This window comes from Cetorhinus maximus, chromosome 7 (genome assembly GCF_964194155.1).
Source record: "Cetorhinus maximus chromosome 7, sCetMax3.hap1.1, whole genome shotgun sequence".
In the NCBI taxonomy this organism is placed as follows: domain Eukaryota; kingdom Metazoa; phylum Chordata; class Chondrichthyes; order Lamniformes; family Cetorhinidae; genus Cetorhinus; species Cetorhinus maximus.
In genome coordinates, this window is record NC_135885.1 from 24332094 (window position 1) to 24352908 (window position 20815).

General features: G+C 42.4%; 1 protein-coding gene across 1 annotated transcript in view; it reads left to right on the plus strand.

Moving 5' to 3' along the window:
* Positions 1-19854, plus strand: part of c2cd3 (C2 domain containing 3 centriole elongation regulator) — a 146149-nt gene extending 126295 nt beyond the window's left edge. Inside the window, exon 33 of the mRNA XM_078545200.1 lies at positions 18128-19854. Coding sequence (XP_078401326.1) covers positions 18128-18268 — 141 coding nt within the window. The 3' untranslated portion in view covers positions 18269-19854. The remainder of the gene's footprint in view (positions 1-18127) is intronic.
* Positions 19855-20815: the final 961 nt, after the last annotated feature.

Below are 20815 nucleotides of genomic sequence, written 5' to 3' on the forward strand. Positions count from 1 at the left end.
TGTTCCTTTGTATTTGTTGCACTGGTCAAAATTGTATTCACTTAATTTAAAATTATATATTAACTTTGTGATAGCAAAATTATCTTACGAATTTAGTGCTAGGTGAAAATTGTGGTGGCTGAAATTAATAACTGATTGTACATACATAATTGAGGAATCCTGTTTGTTCGTATGTCTCATAAGCAGCTAATGTTTACTGGTGATTCTTAGATTGCCTTAAAAGGTCAGAGAATTTCCTTGACTTTTTCCTGATTTAGCTGATGTTCTGTCCCTTTTGCTTTACCTGTGATGCGGATAGCATTTCTAGGGGATGGATTAATGTTTTGTAAGTTTGTGCCATTAACTGGGTAAGGTAGGCCTGATGTTCTTTGGTCACCCTTCTTGTAAATTCTTTCTGTATTCTTCATATATAATACCAAGTTAGAAAGTGTTGGGAAGAAGAAAACACAGTCAGCTTGAAATTTACAAGTGGATAGAGGAATCATAGACTAACATAATGCGTGAAGTAGTATTCTTTGGATACATTGTTACAAGCCCAGCTGAGGCTACCCCTGTACAAGCCTAAACCCAGAGTGGAACCCAGCTTGATAGATCCTAACTTTTATTTGTTTGTTTAGATACGTGGAGAGTAGCTACTAACAGAGTCACAGGAGTCAGCTGATGAACTTTTAACAAAAGAATAAAACATTTATTCAACAAGAAAAGATGAACTATATTACAATACTCCTTCACCCACAACTATACCTTTACAGATATATACATATTTGTAGGGATAACAAAAATTACAAAAGCTATCTTATACTTTTAATATTCACAATAAATACACAGCCCATGTAAACCAGTAGGCACCCTGTGGTCAGACACACCACACTCTGAAACCAAGTGACAGATGCCACCTCAAGCAGATGCTATGGACCTCACCTCAACTCCTTCCAGATGCTAGTTATACCATGAGCCAACCAGTCTCACCAAACTCTGTCTTTCACAGAAGCGTTTCCAATCTCCACTCTCCAAGACCTCACCTTGGAATCTTCTCCCAAACTGATGCTTTCTCTCAGATGCCTTCTGCAAGGGTTCACCTCCAGTGTTTCAAACTTTCTTTCTGATGTTCCTCTTCCCTGGGTCACCACATGCATTCAAGCTTTCTTCCATGCACTCTGTCTCACTGACTCAGCCGTCAACAGTACTCACTACTGCTTCACATGCCCATAGTAAAGAGTGACAGACCTTCAGTTGTCTCATTGGACCTTCTTGCCTCTTATAAGCTGTTCTTGCTTTAAATCTGCATCCTGCAGCTTGAAGCTTTAAACTTGAAGCTTGGAGCCTTTCTCTGCCCCTCTGTAGTAATTATGATTTTGTTTAGTGTGTAATGCACCTTTTTAAGAATGATACTTGTTAAGGAAGATCACATGATCTGTAGTAACCAATAGGAGGGTACCTCAGCAGTCAGTGTAGAGATAGAATTGGAATTGAAAGCACACGTGTAGTTGCTGCTGTGTACATTATAAATAAACTTAACGTTTCCACCCAAGAAGTGTCTGCAAATTAATTCTAGCAACAATAGTAGCAACTTGGCCACCCTTACACCAAGCTGGTGACGAGGATAAAACAGGATTGAACAGAAGAAATCAAGTTAGGAAGAAGTAGCCACTGTACCTCACCCAGTGATTGTGAATAGCAAGCTCCGTTAGAATTGAAGAAGTTATCCCCTCTCAAAATACCACAATTTGGGAGAATTAATCTTTTTGAACCAGCCACAGATGATTGGTCTCATTACATAGAACGCCTCACGTTCTTTTTTCAAGCAAACGAGATTACGGGGGAAGAGAAGAGGCGAGCGGTCTTCTTGAGTACTTGTGGGAGCAAAACCTACAGTCTGATTCAAAGCTTTATGGCACTTGGTGCCCCAGATTCGAAGAATTTTGATGAATTGGTGGACCTTGTGAAGGGCCATTTACAACCAAAGGCCTCAGTCACAACACAAGGGTTCAGATTTAATTCACGAAATAGGTGGAACAATTACATGCTATGTGGCAAATTTGAAGCAGCTGAAGGAACATCGTGAGTTTGGTACAACTCTGAACGACATGCTCAGAGATCATTTAGTGTGTGGTGTGAATGAGGACTCTATTCGGAAAAGATTATTGTCCGAAGTGAATCTAGATTTCGAGAAGGCACTGGAGATAGCACTGGCCATAAGAGAGGCACCTGCGCCAAAGAATGCCTCAGAGCTCAAATCATTCCTAGGAATGATCAACTATTATAGGCGTTTCTTATCCAATTTGTCTACAGTGCTGGCCCCCCTGCATTCTCTACTCAAAAAGAAACAACGTTGGTCTTGGCAGGTGCCCCAGAAAGAAGCAATTGTTGCACTCATCCAATCTATTAGTGCATTACCACCAAACAAAAGAATTGGTGCTGACATGTGACACGTCTCCCTACTGGGTGGGAGCAGCACGATCTCATTGGATGGATGACAGCACGGAGCGGCCAATAGGTTACTTATCAAGAACGCTAGCCACAGCGGAAAAGGGATATTCGCACATAGAAAAAGGCAACCTGTCCATCATCTTTGGTGTCAAAAAATTTCACCAATACATACACGCCCGACATTTTACACTCATTTCGGACCACAAACCAATACTAGGATTATTTAGTGAGGACAAGGCTATACCACCCATAGCCTCAGCAAGAATACAATGATGGACTTTAATTTTGGCAGCATACAAATACACTTTTGTACATAGGCCTGGCAATCAAATTGCAAACGCCACCCTTAGTCGTTTGCTTTTACAAGAAAATGATGAGCACGCCCCAGTTCCACGGGAACTTGTCTGACTGTTCAATTTCTTAGATTCCTCACCGGTATGTGCTCGACAGATCAGAGACCGGACAAGTCGGGACCCAATCCTATCTCAAGTATGAGAACAACTGCTGCATGGTTGGTCACAGGACCCATTTCTGATTAAATGAAATCATATTTCAACGGAAGACATGAAATAACCAGCTAAGATGGCATCTTATTGTGGGGAGCATGAGTGATAGTTCTTCCAAAGGGAAGGGAGCCACTTTTAATTGAACTACATAGTGCCCATCCAGGAATTTCCCGAATGAAGACCATCGCATGCAGCTATTTATGGTGGCCTGGGATGGATGGCGAAATAGAGATTTTAGTAAAGCACTGTGTGCAATGTCAGCAACTGCAAAAGTTGTCTGTGACCGCTCCATTACACCCATGGGAGTGGCCAGGTAGACCTTTGGTGCAGTTACACGTTGATTACATTGGACCTTTCCTGGGCACAATGTTTCTGCTCATTGTTGATGCCCATTCAAAATGGTTGGGCGTATTTGAGGTGAAGTCATCAATGTCAGCCGCTACTATGGAGAAACTACGTCAAAGCTTTGCCATTCACGGACTACCAGAAGTAGTCGTTTTCAATAACTGCACAACATTTACTGGCGCTGAGTTTCAACGGTTTATCAGCCTCAGCGGTATCACTCATGTAAAAATTGCACCGTTCCACCCTTCCTCAAATGGACTAGCAGAAAGGGCGGCTCAAACACCAAAGCAGGCATGAGAAAACTAACTGGTGATTCCTTGGCAATTATTTCTTTTTCATTACAGGACTACCCCTCACACAACAACAGGTGTCACACCTACAACGTTATTGTTAAAATGCCGTCTCAGGACAAAACTAATAATGCCAAATTTAGAGGGGAAGATGGAAAGGAGTCAGGAAAGCCAGAAAATAAGACACTACTGGCATAGTCACGAGAGGAAATTTACCATGGGAGAGAAGAACTTTGGAGAAGGACCAAAGTGGTTACCGGGTGAAATAAGTGCAGTGACTGGACCTCTATCTTACCACGTGGCAGTGGAAGGATGGATCTTCCATAAACATGTGGACCATTTAAGGAAGTGAGGGACAAGTCACCTAGATTTGGTTCCGCCAGTGATTATGACCGGGTCTGTGTTTCCTGTTGAGGAAACTCAACCCAGGACAGACATGTCTGTTCCTGTAAGAGTGGAGGATACAGAACTGCAAGTGCCCACCGAAGCACCTGATGTTCAGGCAACTCTGGAAAAGGAGGTTTCTGACAAAGAAGCTGAAGTTGTGGAGCTGTGACATTCTACACGTATCAGGAAACCGCTTGAAAGACTGAACTTGTAAATTCCTTACCCGGTGTAAATATTACATTGTCTTGGAAAATATGTACTGGTAAATATAATATAGATAGCCGAGTTAAAGGGGGAAGAATGTAGTAATTATGGTTTTGTTTAGTGTGTAATGTATACCTTTAAGAAGAAGAATTGTTAAGAAAGATCACATGATCTGTAGTAACCAATAGGAGAGTAGCGCAGGCTACCTCAGCAGTCGGTGTAGAGATAGAGTTGGAGTTGAAAGCTTACGTGTATTTGCTGCTGAATACATTGTCAATAAACTTAATGTTTTCATCCAAGAAGTGTCTGCAGATCAACTCTTTCAACAAAAGTAGCAACTTGGCCACCCTTACAACACCCTCACTCTTAACTTCACTTAACAGGACCTTTTCCAGGTTCCTGTCCTTCCTTTGACTAGAAGGATTCCGTCTCACTCCTTTGGCCTTGGAACCTTTTGTTTCTTTTGCAAAATTTGCAGTTCCCTCTCCCAGTGTCCAGTCTCTCTGAGGTCTTGGCTTCAAACTGAAACTTAAAACTGCTGTTTCTTTAGTTTTTCTGTGTCTCTCTGGTCCCCTGTTGCTGGGCAACAGCCCAATTCTTCTACCCTCATTTGTTTATCATAACTTAAGTCGTAAAACTCCTCATTAGAAATGCAAGTACCCTTTTAAAGTGAAACTAAAACTCAATTTGACCTTTCTTAACACAGATACAGAAATACAAATCAAACTTAAACGTTAAAGCTAAAACTCTAATCCTAACACCCAAAAGGTACAAATATAACTTACTTAAATCCTCTATTTCCTAACAATATTTAGCAGGTGGGAATGAAAACTAAGTGGGAAGCAGTAAAAGGAATTGGGAGGGGGGTGGGGGTTAGCCTAGAGAATTGTGTGTCAATTAGAAACAGCCCAGTTACTGATTCTTCTGGAACTTCACTCATTACTTCATCTCCATCAGGTACTAGACCTCACATGAGTGCTTTCTTACTTTTCGTAATCAAATGTCATTACCGCCTGTATCCCAGTACTTTTTTTCTCTTTGGGAAAAGAAGGGTTTTGTACTTAGAAACCACAGTTTGGGTACTGGATTCAACTGAAGTGCTACCAACATACACGTCATACATGTCTTCTAAACTTTTATCTCTTTACTATTTGCCTGCTGGTTCTCCGTTTCTTTAATTTTGTAGCTATGCCATTTGTTTCGTAAATCAAGTTAATATGGCACTTTTAAGCAAATTAAACATAGGGGAGATTGTTTTGTTAAGTCAAGGCAAGAGTGGCTGCTTGGGCTATTTTTGAATTTTCCATATTTGTCTCTTGTAATTGGCTTGGATTTTTATCTGGGCTTTCCCCTGTCCCAACAGATTTCTTGGCTTTCTGATGGGGTGGGGAGTAATACAGAAGCCACACAGTTGTGTGGGACTGCTAAATGGGCTAATGGGTCTTTTCCTGTCCATCATTGCTCATATCTAAATAGTATTGCTACTATCCACTTATATTTTGATGGGGAAGAAAAATTAATTGCCTTTCTCCAGTACAATTATTTTTAATGTACCTTCTGGGGAATACCTCTTGCAAGAACTTACACGTGAACATTTTGTCAGTCCTTAAGTGGTTGGTGAGCTACTGCTACTTTGCACTGGGGATTAAAAAAACATGTTTGTGCCAACTGAACACTAAATTAAGTGCTCAAAATAACCTGGCTTTTTATGATGCGTGGCAGGCTCCTTCTGCCAAGGAGGAAGATTATTATGCACTTTTCTTAGTTTACTGGTTTCTTATTACACTATTCTGACGCACAATGTTCCATCAGTACTGTTTACTTCATTCAGGCTGCCCTGAAGGCTCACTGTTGCAATCATCTCTGTTATGAGATCACTACAGCAGGCAATATATTTTTAGCATGCAATAAACAGATTGTTTTTATACATTTTTTTTGAACATTTACATTTATCATTTTATACACACTGGTCATGTATTAAATTCCAATAAAATGTAATTCCAGCAGTTTAAACAATAAATGCTTTAAACCCTATATTTTAATCCACTGTCCCTGGGAGTCCTCAACATCAACTGCAGACCCCATGAAGTATCATGGCATCAGGTCAAACATGGGCAAGGAAACCTCCTGCTAATTACCATGTACTGCCCCTCTCAGCTGATGAATCTGTACCCCTCCATGTTGAGCACCACTTGGAGGAAGCACTGAGGGTGGCAAGGGCACAGAATGTACTCTGGGAGGGGACTTCAAAGTCCATCGGTAGGAGTGACCACCGCACAGTCCTTGTAGGGACGAAGTCCCATCTTCACATTGAGGATACCCTCCATCATGTGTGGCACTACCACCATGCTAAATGGGATACATTTTGAACAGATCTAGCAACCCAAGACCGGGCATCCATGAAACACTGTGGGCCATCAGCAGCAGCAGAATTGTACTCTACCTCAATCTGTAACCTCAAGGCCCGGCATATCCCCCACTCAACCAGGGATCAACCCTGGCTCAATGAAGAGTGTAGGAGGGCATGGCAGGAATAGCACCCGGCACACCTAACAATGAGGTGTCAACCTGGTGAAGCTACGACACAGGACTACTTGCATGCCAAACAGCATGAGCAGCAAGTGATAGACATAGCTAAGCGATTCCACAACCAACAGACAGGCCTAAGCTCTGCGTCCTGGCACATCCAGTGATGAAAGGTCGTGGACAATTAAACAACTCACTGGAGGAGGAGGTTCCACAAGTGGCCCCATCCTTAGTGATGGGGGAGCCCAGCACATCAGTGCAAAAGATAAGGCTGAAGCACTCACAACAATCTTCAGTCAGAAGTGCCAAGTAGATGAGCCATCTCGGCCTCCTTCGGAGGTCCCCAGCATCATAGATGCCAGTCTTCAGCCAATTCGATTCACTCCACATGATATCAAGAAATGGCTGAAGGCACTGGATACTGCAAAGGCTATGGGCTCTAACAACAATCTGCCAATAGCACTGACAACTTGTCTCCAGAACTTGCTGTGCCCCTAGCCAAGCTGTTCCAGTACAGTTACAGCACTGGTATCTACCGGCAAAGTGGAAAATTGTGCAGATATGTCCTGTACACAAAAAGTAGGACAAATCCAGCCTAGACAATTACTGCCCCGTTAATCTACTCTCCATCAGTAAAGCGCTGGAAGGAGTTGGCAACACTGCTATCAAGCGGCACTTGCTTAGCAATAACCTGCTCTCTGATGCTCAGTTTGGGTTCCACCAGGGCCACTCATCTCCCAACCTCATTACAGACTTGGTTTAAACATGGACAAAAGAGCTGAACTCCAGAGGTGAGGTGAGAGTGACTGCCATTGACATCAAGGCAGCATTTGACCGAGTGTGGCATCAATGCACCCTAGCAAAACTGGGGTCAGTGGGAATCAAGGGAAAACTCTCCACTGGTTGGAGTTGTACCTAGCACAAAGGAAGGTGGTTGTGGTTGTTGGAAGTCAATCATCTCAGTTCCAGGACATCACTGCAGGAGTTCCTCAAGGTAGTGTCCTTGGCCCAACCATCTTCAGCTGCTTCATTAGTGACCTTCCTTCCATTATAAGTGCCAGAAGTGCGGCTGTTTGCTGATGATTGCACAGTGTTCAGCACCATTCGCGACTCACTGAAGCAGTCCATGTCCAAATACAGCAAGATCTGGACAGTATCCAGGATTGGGCTGACAAGTGGCAAATAACATTCATGCCACACAAGTGCTAGGCAATGACCATCTCCAACAACAGAGAATCTAACCATAGTCCCTTGACATTCAGTCGCTTTACCATCGCTTAATCCCCCACTTTCAACACCCTGGAGGTTACTTACCATTGACCAGAAACTGAACTGAACCAGCCACATAAATACTGTGGCTACAAGGGCAGGTCAGAGGCTCGGAATCCTGCAGCGAGTAACTCACCACCTGACTCCCCAAAGCCTGTCCACCTTCTACAAAGCACAAGTCAGGAGTGTGATGGAGAGTATTCCACTTGCCTGGATGCACTGCAGGAGCCCACCAAGCCTCCTTAGGCAGCACCTTCCAAACGCACAAGGGCAGCAGATACATGGAAACACCACCACCTGGAAGTTCCCCTCCAAGCCACACACCATCTTGACTTGGAGATATATTGCTGTACCTTCACTGTCGCCAGGCCAAAACCCTGGAACTACCTCCCTAACACCACTTGGACTGCAGCAGTTCAAGAAGGCAGCTCACCACCACCTTCTCGAGGGCAATTAGGGATGGGCAATAAATGCTGGCCTAGCCAGCGACACCCACATCCCATAAGTGAATATTTTAAAAATTAACTGATTTGAGACATGCTGGAGGCTGGGGTGCTAGAATTGGCTTGAATGATCCTGGGTTGAAAGAGATGGAATGGAGGCAAGGCACAAGCATCCCTGCTCCTAATAATGATCCAGTAGCTGGTGACAGCATGTGTGTGGACACACTCCACTGCTTTTCCAAATGCTGTTAACTGGTTCAGTAGCCATGTAGTAGCAACGCTGTTCAACTGCTGGCTCTTGGCTGAGCATCTATTGCTCTACTCTGTGGCCTAGCTCTTCTCTAAGCTGCTTACTCTCCCAGCAGCTCTCCCCTGTAGCTTCCTTTTTGCTTCTCTATTTGCTATCCCAGGTCTTAGCCTGCTCCCTTATTTTTGTTTAATTTTCAAGCTTCTTTTCTAAATTCTTTCACAGAATGTGGATGTCACTGGCTAAGCCAGCATTTATTGCCCATCCCTAATTATCCTTGAGAAGGTGGTGGTGAGCTGCCTTCTTGAACCGCTGCATTGCATGTGCTGTAGGAACACCAACAGTGTTGTTAGGAAGGAAGTTCCAGAATTTTGACCCCGCAACAGTGAAGGAACAGTGGCATAGTTCCATGCCAGGATGGTGTGTGACTTAGAGGGGAACTTGCAGTTGGTGGTGTTCCCATGCATCTGCTGCCCTTGTTCTTCTCTGTGGTAGAGGTTGTGGGTTTGCAAGGTGCTGGCAAAGAAGCCATGGTGAGTTACTGCAGTGCATCTTGTAGATGATATATACTGCTGCCTCTGTGCGTCGATGGTGGAGGGAGTGAATGTTGAAGGTGGTGGATGGGATGCCAATCAAACTGACTGCTTTGTCCTGGAAGGTGTCGAGCTCTTTGATATTTGTTGGAGCTGCACTCATCCAGGTAAGTGTAAAGTATTCCATCACACTCCTAACACATCCTTGCAGATGGCAGACAGGCTTTGAGGAGTCAGGAGGTGAATTACTTTCCACAGAATTCCAAGCTTCTGATCTGCTTTTGTAGCGCAGTAATTTTATGGCTAGTCCAGTCCAGTTTCTGGTCAATGGTAACCTCCAGAATGTTGATAGTGGGGGATTCAGTGATTATAATGCCATTGAATGTCAAGGAGCGATGGTTAGATTCTCTCTTGTTGGAGATGGCCATTGCCTAGCACTTGTATGGCGCAAATGTTACCCAACATTTATTAGCCCTAGCCTGAATATTGTCCAGGTCTTGCTGCATATGGACACAGACTGCTTTAGTGTCTGAGGAGCCATGAAAGATGCTGACCATTGTGCAGTCATCAGCGTACATTCCCACTTCTGGCCTTAATGATGGAAGCAAGGTCATTGATGAAGCAGCTGAAGATGGTTGGGCCTAGGACACTACCCTGAAGAACTGCTGCAGTGATGTCCCGGAACTGAGACGATTGACCTCTAACAACCACAACCATTTTCCATTGTGCTAGGTATGACTCCAACCAGTGGAGAGTTTTCCCCTGATTTCCAGTTTTGCTAGGGCTCCTTTAACTCGGTTAAATGCTGCATTGATGTCAAGGGAAATCACTCACGCCTCACCTCTGGATTCAGCTCTTTTGTCCATGTTTGAACCAAGGCTGTAATAAGGTCAGAAGTTAAGTGATCCTGGCAGAACCAAATAGCGTCAGTGAGAAGGGTATTGTTAAGCAACTGTCGCTTGGTAGCACTGTTCATGCCCTCTTCCACCACTTTGATGATCAAGAGCAGACTGGGGCAGCAATTGGCTGGGTTGGATTTGTCCTTTTTGTGTACAGGACATACCTGGGCAATTTTCCACATTGTCGGGTAGATGCAAGTGTTGTAGCTATACTGGGGGGCTAGGGGTGCAACAAGTTCTGGAGCACAACTCTTCAGTACTATTGCCGGAATGTTGACATGGCCCATAGCCTTTGCAGTATCCAGTGCCTTCAACTGTTTCTTGATATCAGGCAGAGTGAATTGAATTGGCTGAAGACCGGCATCACTAATGCTGAGGACCTCGGATGGAGGCTGAGATGGATCATCCACCCAGCACTTCTGGCTGAAGATTGTAACAAATGTTTCCTCCTTTTCTTTGGTACTGATGTGTTTGCCTCCATCATTGATGTTGAGGATATTTGTGGAGCCTCCTCTCCCTGTTAGTTGTTTAATTGTCCACCATCATTCATGACTGGATGTGCCAGGACTGCAGAGCTTACATCTGATCTGTTGCTTATGGGATCGCTTAGCTCTGTCTATCGCATGCTGCTTCTGCTGTTTGACACTCAAGTAATCCTGTGTTGTAGCTTCACCAGGTTGACACCTCATTTTTAGGTATGGCTGGTGCACCTCCTGAACTCTTCATTTAACCAGGCTTGATGGCAATGGTACAGTGGGAGGTATGTCAGACCATGAGCTTGCAGGTTGTGATTGAATACACTTCTGTTGATGCCCCGCAGCACCTCATGCATAGCAAGCTTTGAGTTGCTAGATCTGTTGGAAACCTGCCCCATTTAGCTCGGTGGTAATGCCACACCGCACGATGCAGGGTGTCTTCAATGTGAAGACAGGACTTCATCTCCACAAGGAATGTGTGGTGGTCACTCCCACAATGCTGTCATAGTCAGATGCAAATGCTGCAGGTAGATTGGTGAGGATGAGTTCTAGTAGCTTTTTCCCTCTTGTTGGTTCCCTCAATACTTCCTGCAGACCCAGTCTAGCAGCTATATCCTTCAGGACTCAACCAGCTATGTTAGTAGTGGCGCTACCGAGCCACCCTTAGTGATGGTCATTGAAGCCTCCCCACCCAGATTCTGGGCCACATCCTGTGCCCTTGCCACCCTCAGTGCTTCTTGCAATTTATATTCAACATGGAGTACTGATTCATCAGTTGATAGAGGGCAGTTGGTGGTAATCAGCAGGAGGTTTCCTTGCCCATATTTAACCTGATGCTGTGTGACTTCATAGTGTCCAGAGTCTATGTTGACTTCCAGCTGTATACTACACTGCTGCTATATCTGGTGGGTCTGTCCTGCAGTGGGACAGGACCTACCCCAGAGATGGTGATGGTGGTAAGTTTTAGCTTCATCAGTAGTCAATGAAAGATTTCCGAGCTTTCAAGTTTCAGGGAATACCTGTTTGTTTTATCAGTTATGGAACTTAGTTTTGGAATGTGTTTTGTGCAGCTTTCAATGTTATAAAATAAAATTAACAGTTTGTGTTTGAAAACATTTATTTAAAAAAAAGGCAGCTCACCATCATCTTCTCAAGGGCAATTAGGGATGGGCAATAAATGCTGGCCTAGCCAGTGACGTCCACATCCCATGAACGAATAAGATAAAGTTAAGTATGACTATGTCCGGCCATAAGGTATGAATTAACTGTGACTATATCAGGCTGTTGCTTGACAGGTGTGTGGGACAGCTCTCCCAATTTTGCCACAAGCCCCCAAAGGAGAACTTTACAGGGTCCACGGGGCTGGGTACGCCATTGTCATTTCCGGCGCCGTCAATGCTGGACAGTCAAGCCGGTTTCATTCCTTTCAGCTTTCCCTTGCGAGCCCATTCATCTATTTCTTCCCATGACTTACCATCAGTTACATCAAAGGAGATCCACTGGTATTTTAAATATGTTGACTTGTGTTGAACAAGGAATCTAATGTTAAATTGCCAATTTTTCAATTAATAAAAATACATTGAAATATAACCATATCAGGCACAAGCCCTAACCTGACTAAGTTGTTTGAAGTTATAGGTACACAGGATTATAACATTCATATAATGCTCTAATGATCAATTCTCTGTGTGACTTCATTGTGTCACACTAAAAGCTGATAAGATATGATTGTGACATTCAGTTAAAAATTAATTTCCATTGGCAATCATGAACAATGTGCAGAAGACATCTCTGAATAAATTTTTAAAACTATATTTGTGCTAATAACCAATACAAAAGTTCCCCTTTTAAATCGGTAATTTGTTCTTAAGTAGCTGATCTCGCCCAATGTGACAATTGCTGCACCACATCTTGCATCACTGCCAATTTGAATATGTTGGGGACTGGGGAGGGAGCACAGAAGAATTAAACAGGGCTTCCACTGCTGATGGCTATTGCACAAGGAGAGGATCCAGGTTGACTATCATTTCTCCCCCCCTCCCTCCCCTCCCCCCCCCCCGGCCCCCCAATGTCAAATCGTTATCATTTTCTGCCACTTGCTGTCTAAGCGCCTTAAACGTGAAAAGAACTTGTGGAGGGTGGGGGGATGAAATAGTCTTAAATAAGCAACATTTGTTCACCATCAGAAAAAGTAGAAGATAAATTGTATTTTGTGAAACTGTTACTGTTTCCCATTCCTTAAGTCGCTGAAATAATTTATCAGAGAAAACTCTTAGTTTGCACACGATTTGAGGATGAGGATATCGCGTTTATCTGGTTTTGCTTCGTAGCCTTTACAGGCATAAAGGTCACACGTTGATAAATTAGAACCAGTTGCAGCCAGATATGCATGTTTTGAAGGCTAAGATGTCATCAGCTGTTCTGCTGGTTGAAGCCAATTTTTATTTGCAACAGTCAGCTGATCAGAAAGGTAGTCAGGACATAGGGAGGGAAAGAAACCGAGTTTGCTGATGACTCTTGCTGGTTTCTGTTCTGCAAGCTAGTAAATCGCTTTATGTAAAATGTAATTGGAAATGTGATAACTAGTATTCTTAAACCATATGGAGTTTAATTAAAGTAAAACTTGGGATAATTTTAAATTCTACAGAAATATGTGTCCCATCTTCAGCTGAATCTATATCAAGCCAAACATGAGCGATTTTTTTGGTTTAAAAATGGTTTCTATTATGTTTTCAGCATTGAATTTTGTTGAGGACACTTCATTATGCAATCATTCATAATTTGAATATTTTAAGACAAATTAAAATGAATGAAAAATGTGGGTTAAGATCACATTACTTCATGAATTTGTGTTATAAATAATTTTTTTTATCAGTATTCACTTGAAATAAGCAAGGCAGATATTGTTTTATCCCACAGTTTTGCTCTGTTATAACTGTGTTCTATTTCCATGTACTTTTTTTAAACTTCAAGTCAGGATTGTATGGTGACTTGGAGAGAAAGTTGAAGGTGATGGTATTCCCAAGCACCAGGTTCCTTTTTCCTTCTGAGTGGAGATGATAGCAAGTATGGAAAGTGCTCCAAAGAAGCCTTGGTGACTTGTTGTAGTGCAACTTGTAGATTGTGCACTATAGCCACTGTACACAGAGGGAATGAACTTTTAAGCTGATGGATGGTTTGAGCATCAGGGGACGACTTTGTCCTGTATCGTGTCAAGCTTCTTGAATGTTGTTGCACTTGCGAGCATTCAGGCAAGTGGAGGGTATTACATCCTTATAGGTGGTAGAGAGGTTTTGGGAAGTCAGAAGGCGAGGCATTCACTGCAGAATACACAGCCAGTAGTCACAGTATTTATGTGGCTAGTCAGTTGAGTTTCTGGTTGATAGTGACACCCCCAGGATGTTGATGGTGGGTGGCTCAGTAATGATAATGCCACGAATATCATGGGGAGATAGTTAAACTCTCTCTCATTGAAGGTTATCAGTGCCTAACACTTGTGTAGTGAGCATATTATGTGCCACTTGACAACCCAAGTCTGTTATAAATGGATGTTGTCAGGGTCGTACTGCATGTGGGCATGGAATGCTTCATTATCTGCAGAGCACTGTTCAATCATCAGTGAACCGCCCCACTCCTCATTTTATGATGAGGGAAAGATATTAATGGAACAGCTGAAGATAGTTGGACCTAGGATGCTGCCCTGTCAAACAATTTCTTAGGGCCAAAATAATTGGTCTCCGACAACTTCTAACTTCTTTGTGCTAGGTATGACTGCAGACACTGGGGAGTTTTCTCCCTGATCCCCATCGTGTTCAGTTTTAATAGGGATCCTTGGTGTTGCTGCCTAGATGTCAAGAGCAGTCAGTCTGATCTCGTCTCTGAATTCAGCTATTGTGTCCACATTTGAACACAAGCTGTAACAAGGTCTGAAACCAAGCCTGGTCCTGGAGAATACAAACTGAGCATTGGTGAGAAGATTATTTGAGTTTAAAGCCACAGATGGAGACAGTGAATGATCACCTAATTAGCACTCCTGACTAAAGCTAGTGGCAAGTGCTTCAGCCCCTGGCCAATATGGACGTTTTTTCAATATAAACTATTAGCTCATTAAACCCACTCCATTAACTTGATGGTGAAACCTAAAATCCCATTTACTTCCCCCTGTGAAAATGTCACCTCTTAAAACAAGAAAGATTTCTGGCCAATTCAGAAAAATCACAGTGCAGAAGAGACCCTTCGGCCCATCGAGCCTGCACCGACACATGAGAAACACCTGACCTACCTACCTAATCCCATTTACCAGCACTTGGCCCGTAGCCTTGAATGTTATGACGTGCCAAGTGCTCATCCAGGTACTTTTTAAAAGATGTGAGGTAACCTGCCTCCATCACCCTCCCAGGCAGCGCATTTCAGATTGTCACCACTCTCTGGGTTAAAAAGTTTTTCCTCACACCCCCCCTAAACCTCCTGCCCCTCACCTTGAACTTGTGTCCCCTTGTGACTGACCCTTCAACTAAGGGGAACAGCTGCTCCCTATCCACTCTGTCCATGCCCCTCATAATCTTGTGCATCTTGTATTAGAATTTTCTCTTCAGCTCCTCAAGGCAATCAAACAGGCTACAAGAGACCAAATTTTCCCATGACTCATTAAAACCTCAACTAACCACCAACTTGAACTGCAAAGGTCCTCTTGTTCCAGAAACTTGTCAAGTTTCCTTTTAACTTATTATAACAGCCTTGTACTCAGCAATTTGTTCCAGTGAGCAATGAACCTAAGTGATCTGGCCCAAAGTATACGTATTTATATTGCATCTGGCTTATCAACCTACCTAATCTAAGGAAGTGAATTACAAAAATGATGTTCTAAACTCATATTTCATTTTCCTTCCTGTCCTCTATTTCTTCACTGCTACATGACTTGCCTAATCTCTGTAATAACCCAGAATTAATTGATTTCCAGTCACATGCACAATTTGGCTGGCACTCTAGGTCCAAGCCCTTTAATATTGTCTCTCTCGCTTTGGACTTCCTAGGGCAATACTCTATTCTCTCCTCCCAGTCCCTTCTACCCTGTCGCCCACCCCACCGCCCTCAATACCTAACCAAGCTCCTCATTACACCACTGTCTTCCTTCTCTCCTGTCGCCGTCCCAGGCTTTAATTACCTTGAACAAGCCTAGTTACCCTCTATGCTGCTCTCATTATGTTCCAATGGATGCATCACAGTACCTGTTACTGCCTCCTAATAAATAGTCATGTTTTGGAGGCTTATCCTCTTGTTCCCTCGACCCCCCTGTTGGGCTCAAAGCGTTCTGTCCCACTTGCCCCACCATTACTGCTCCCTAGGCATTATCGGCAGAAGAATGAGTACAGCCCCCATCTACGTTTTTGGCTGAAATGTCCACTCACTTGTGAACAAGCTCCTTGCTATCAGTGAGCTTATTGTGGATGATTGCATTAATATCCTGGCTTTTAATGAAACTTGGATCAAAGATGGCAAAACCTTGATGTTTAACAAAGCCTATCTACCTGGCTAGACTTTCCAACACCTGATCCATCCAAATTGTTGTAGTGGCAGCCAAAGTTTTAAATCATCAATTAAAACCTGAGCCTCTGCCCCTAATCCTCTGGTATGTTCTCCTGTTCCAACCCTCTCAGCTCCTCTAAGCCTTCATCTATTTGTCCTTCCTTTAACAAGCTCAATGCCAAATTTCTCCCCAGTATAACTGTATTTTTGCTCTTTCAGCTTAGCCCTTGCCGAACAACTGCAGACCTTATTGATTTCAACTTGTATCTCATCTCTCCATGCCCATTTGCTTCCAAATTCACCACTCTCCTTAATGCACTCCCTCTATATAAACCCTCCTGTCCATATTCACAACTATCCCTTTGTCCAAACCATCTACATGAGCTCCCAATCCCTCTGGCCTTGCTCACTGATGAGGCCAACTCTGTCCACTTCCCAAATCCCTCTTTCCGCCCCACTTCCTTCAACATTTGCTCTTAACATAAGTCTCTAAGCTGCATACAGCCGCACTCTCAAACTCCTACCCGCCTCATCTTTGGCCCACAAAGCATCATGATATCTCTTGATTTGCTCAACCTCAGCAAAACTTTCACTCACTCCCATCCTGGCAATTCCCCCACCCTCACCCCTTCGAATACAAGGAGCTCAAGTTTGAACAAACGTGCCTAACCGTTCTCTGCCAAATCTGCAGCTACTGTAGGGTCACCTTGGAGAGCAGCTAACTTCAGGCTCCTTTTCTGCACTACCAAACTCCTCTTCATCCTCACTTTCAACAAGTATGTGATGCTTGTAGATTTCTTTGTTTCTGAGTGAGAGGCATTCATTCATTAAATTCAATCATTCTGATGCCTTCCATTCTCCTCCCTCAGTAAACCTCAGTTCATCCAAACTTTGCTGCAGACACCAAATTGAAATGATCACTGCCTCTATCCTCATTCGTCTACAGTGGTTCTCAACCCTGTAATGCCTTATATTAAAAATTCTCAGCCTTGTGTTTAAATCCCTCCATGACTTCTCCAACCCTTATCTCTTATAGCCTCTTTCAGTCCGAAAACCCCATAAACTTTCTACTTCTCTGACTGTGGCCTTTTGTGCATTTCCCCATACTTTTCTTCACCATTGGAGGCTGTGTCTTCAGCTACCTAGGTCCCAACCTGTGGAATTGTGTTAATCTTCCAGGAAATTCTTCTTTGCCGCCAAAAATGCACCTTAACCAATTTATCAAGGCTTGCCCCTTTTGCTAAACCTTTTCACTATCTGCACATCCCATCACAAGTTTCCTTCTGAACTTTCCCTTCCCTTGCAATTCAAAGATATTGTAGCTGAATTAAAACAGAATACGAAAGGTGAGAAGACTCCCGTTTGTAGGAGGAATGATGCTTGAGCCAACCCCTTGTCAGTTCTGGTGTGTTTGTGTAAAATAGCATTCTGACTCAGAAGGCAGTGACTCCCTTGACAGAATTCAAAGCATTGGCCCCCACACTGCAACCAATACACTTACCTGTTGCTGTGTGATATTCGTTCCAAAGTACAATAACCACATCCCAGAAACTGCCTTGGCCGATGGCCAATCCATGGGAGGATGAACAGCCAATATTGCAGCTGATGAAGTGATTTTAGCTTTTCAATGTTCTGAAGACTGAGTAGAGTAAAATTGACAGAAGAACTTTTCCAGTTGATCATTAGCAGTATAACACACACAACTTGATGTGAAGTAGAGTGACTTTAATTGACCTGCTCCTGTAGAGCACTTACATTATAGAGTGCAGTAGCCACTAACCTGCAGAGCAGAGATGGCGTAATATACTAATGTTTCTATTAAAAGATACTGGCCTAGGCTTTTTCACTTCTGTACTTGGCAGCCTTCAATTTTCTTTAATGGATGGAAAATTTCTAGCTGGTAATCGTGGAGTTGGAAAAGCTGCAGTAGATTTTGATCTAAATGTTAATTTAATCACAAGTTATGAGAATTGCTAAGAGAAGAAAAGCACCCTTGTTGGTTTTGAACTCACCTTTTGAAAATGTTTTCTCACTTTCTCTTTTCAGAGTGAAGTTTCAAGTTTGACTAGAACTGGTTCTCGCCGTAGCAATCGTCAAAAACCAAGATTAGCAGCAACGGAACTACCTAAAGAAGAAACTGAAAGAATTGCCAAAATTTTTGCAGGACGTTTTGTAGAAAAAAGCTGAAAGAAGTATTTTACAGTTAATATTTTATAAGTAGTAACATAATTCACACCTAAAATTGGAAACGTTCACATAAATTACCCTGGCAGTTAATGCTGCATGTAGACTCTCGAGCTGCTTACCATGGGGACCTGAACAATGAATGCAATGAAGTATATTACCACTAATACTTTTTACTCCTAGAAACAAAATACATAACTCATTTGCACCTACATATGATTACATGTCTATTCAGCCCATTTGATCCATCAGCCCCTTTTTCTCATGTATGCAAGTATGGAGAGATTCTGCTTGAGGTAGACATGCAAGCTTTGAGTTTCCATCCTCCACATTACTCATTGGAATTTATCCTCCTTGTCCCACAGCAGTTTAAATGATGTGCACGACAGTCCAGAACAGAAGATACTGGGGCAGTGTAAATCACACAGCAGATGTGTGCAAAATATTGTCTTTTCCACATTCTCTACTCCATAAAGCACTGACATAATAAAGTGGCAACAGTTATTTCAATGCAATGATTTCACTACCCACTTGTAAAATTTTTTGATCATGATAGTTCTGGCACGTATGATCAGTATAAGAGTCCAAATTGCAGAAGCAACCTATTCTTTAACAGCACTCAACAATGAGATTTTGTTTTTAAGTGTCTATGGCCTTGTCTTGCGAACAATCCCACTCATGAATTGCAAAAATCTCAGTAAGTGGACCAAATAAATCTTGGAATAAACAAATCTTATCAGATGGGAAAAGATAGTATTGCATTGAAGTAAGTGCTGTTATGGTATTAGTCCAGTGTATAGTATAGAAATGAAATTGTCCAACAGATTATGTCTACCAGTTTCAGGGTGAACTGGTCAGAGGCCAGCAATGAGTAATTTTTTTAATCCACTTTGCAATATAATTATATTGGTTCTGGATGCAGTTTCAGAACTGCTGTTTGATTTGCAGGGTCCAGGAACAAATTGACCAAATCTTAAATGGGCGCTACTTTCTTCAAACCTCTAACCCAGTTAGGTTGTTTATTTGTGAAATAGCTGTACAATATTTTTTACATTGTTATATTGGATCCCTGGGGTGAGGCCACTGTTTGTTTGCTCCCATAGCATATGCCCACAAAAACAACTTGAGTGACTCCTTCCTTGTACTTCAATTCTAGTATGAACGTGCATTGTTAATCTATACCATACTTGTTTGGTCTTTAAGTACTGTATAAAGGAAAGGGAAAGATGACTCAATAGTTTTCAGATTCACATTTGAGAATACTGTTGTAGTGCAAACAGAAACCAAATTGGACCATTAGTAATATGCTGTTAACAGGTACTTCTAAATAAGATTTGGTCTGATAATGTGTGCTGTCTAAAAGTACAGTAAAAAATCAAAGGGCAGCTTTGCGCACACTTCCATGTACATGGTTAAGAGGATTTCATTCAGTTGCCATTGTTTTAATGTATTTTGTATTTGTGTGGAATTATATAAATCTTGTATAGGAAGCTACTAAATTTCAACATTCTTTTGTATCTGTCAGAATTATGTCTGTGGTTTTTCAAAAAAATGTTGCAGTACAGTAATAAATTATATTTTCAACATGGTACTTTTTTGTCTTTGTGGCCGTTCATCTGGTTGAGCAAAACAATTTGGAACACCTTGCTGTTCTTATTGGCTTCCTTTTGTGATATGTCAGTAAGGTAAAAAGTATGCTTTGTGTTGCAATTACCACAATTGATATATTTTCACATTGCCTATGGTAGATACCTTTATATCTATAAACACTGGTTAACTTGGTACAATTTTTACAAGATATCAATTCACCATTGTTTTTTTTAAAGAAGTCTGTTATATAACCTCAGTGCAATTAATTACTCCACCCCTTTGTTCTGCAAGAGTACCCCCAATCTTTACAATTGTGCAGAAAATTAATCCACACAGGTAATTAGTTTTTGTCATCCAGGGCATTGTAGCAAATATAGTGGGATATAGATTTATATGTACGACTCCTCTCGCTTTGAATTTCTTACCTTCACTTCAGAATTCCATCATCTGATTTCGTCTGAGTTTCTGATCTTGGTTGGTTAGAAGAGAGATGCTTTACCACAACAAGGTAAAGAAGAAATCAGAGGATCTGTTGACCTAGCCCCTTGTGCATCTAATAGTATTAATAGAGGCCTTATAAATAAGTTGTTTTCAATGTTTGGATCCATGGAAGCAAAATATATAGCCTAATGGGGCACTGCAGGTGAGAGTGGTACAGTACACTGAGTAAAGTTTGTGCATTAGTGGATATCACCAATTCTGTGAAAGACAACGGAAGAATGTCCAGGTAGGTAATTGTTTGCAGGCTGAAAAATACAATTGGAGCCAACACCCAGAGCATGTTTGCCTCTGCAATTCAAGTTTCCTTGGTGGTGTTCATCAAGCTATGCTTTATATCAGTGGGCTGAAACCACTGGTTAAGTTTTAAAAGACTGAACAACAGCATGACGCTGGAGAAGTAGTAGTGGGGAACAAAGAAATGGCGGAGGAACTGAATAGGTACTTTGCGTCAGACTTCAC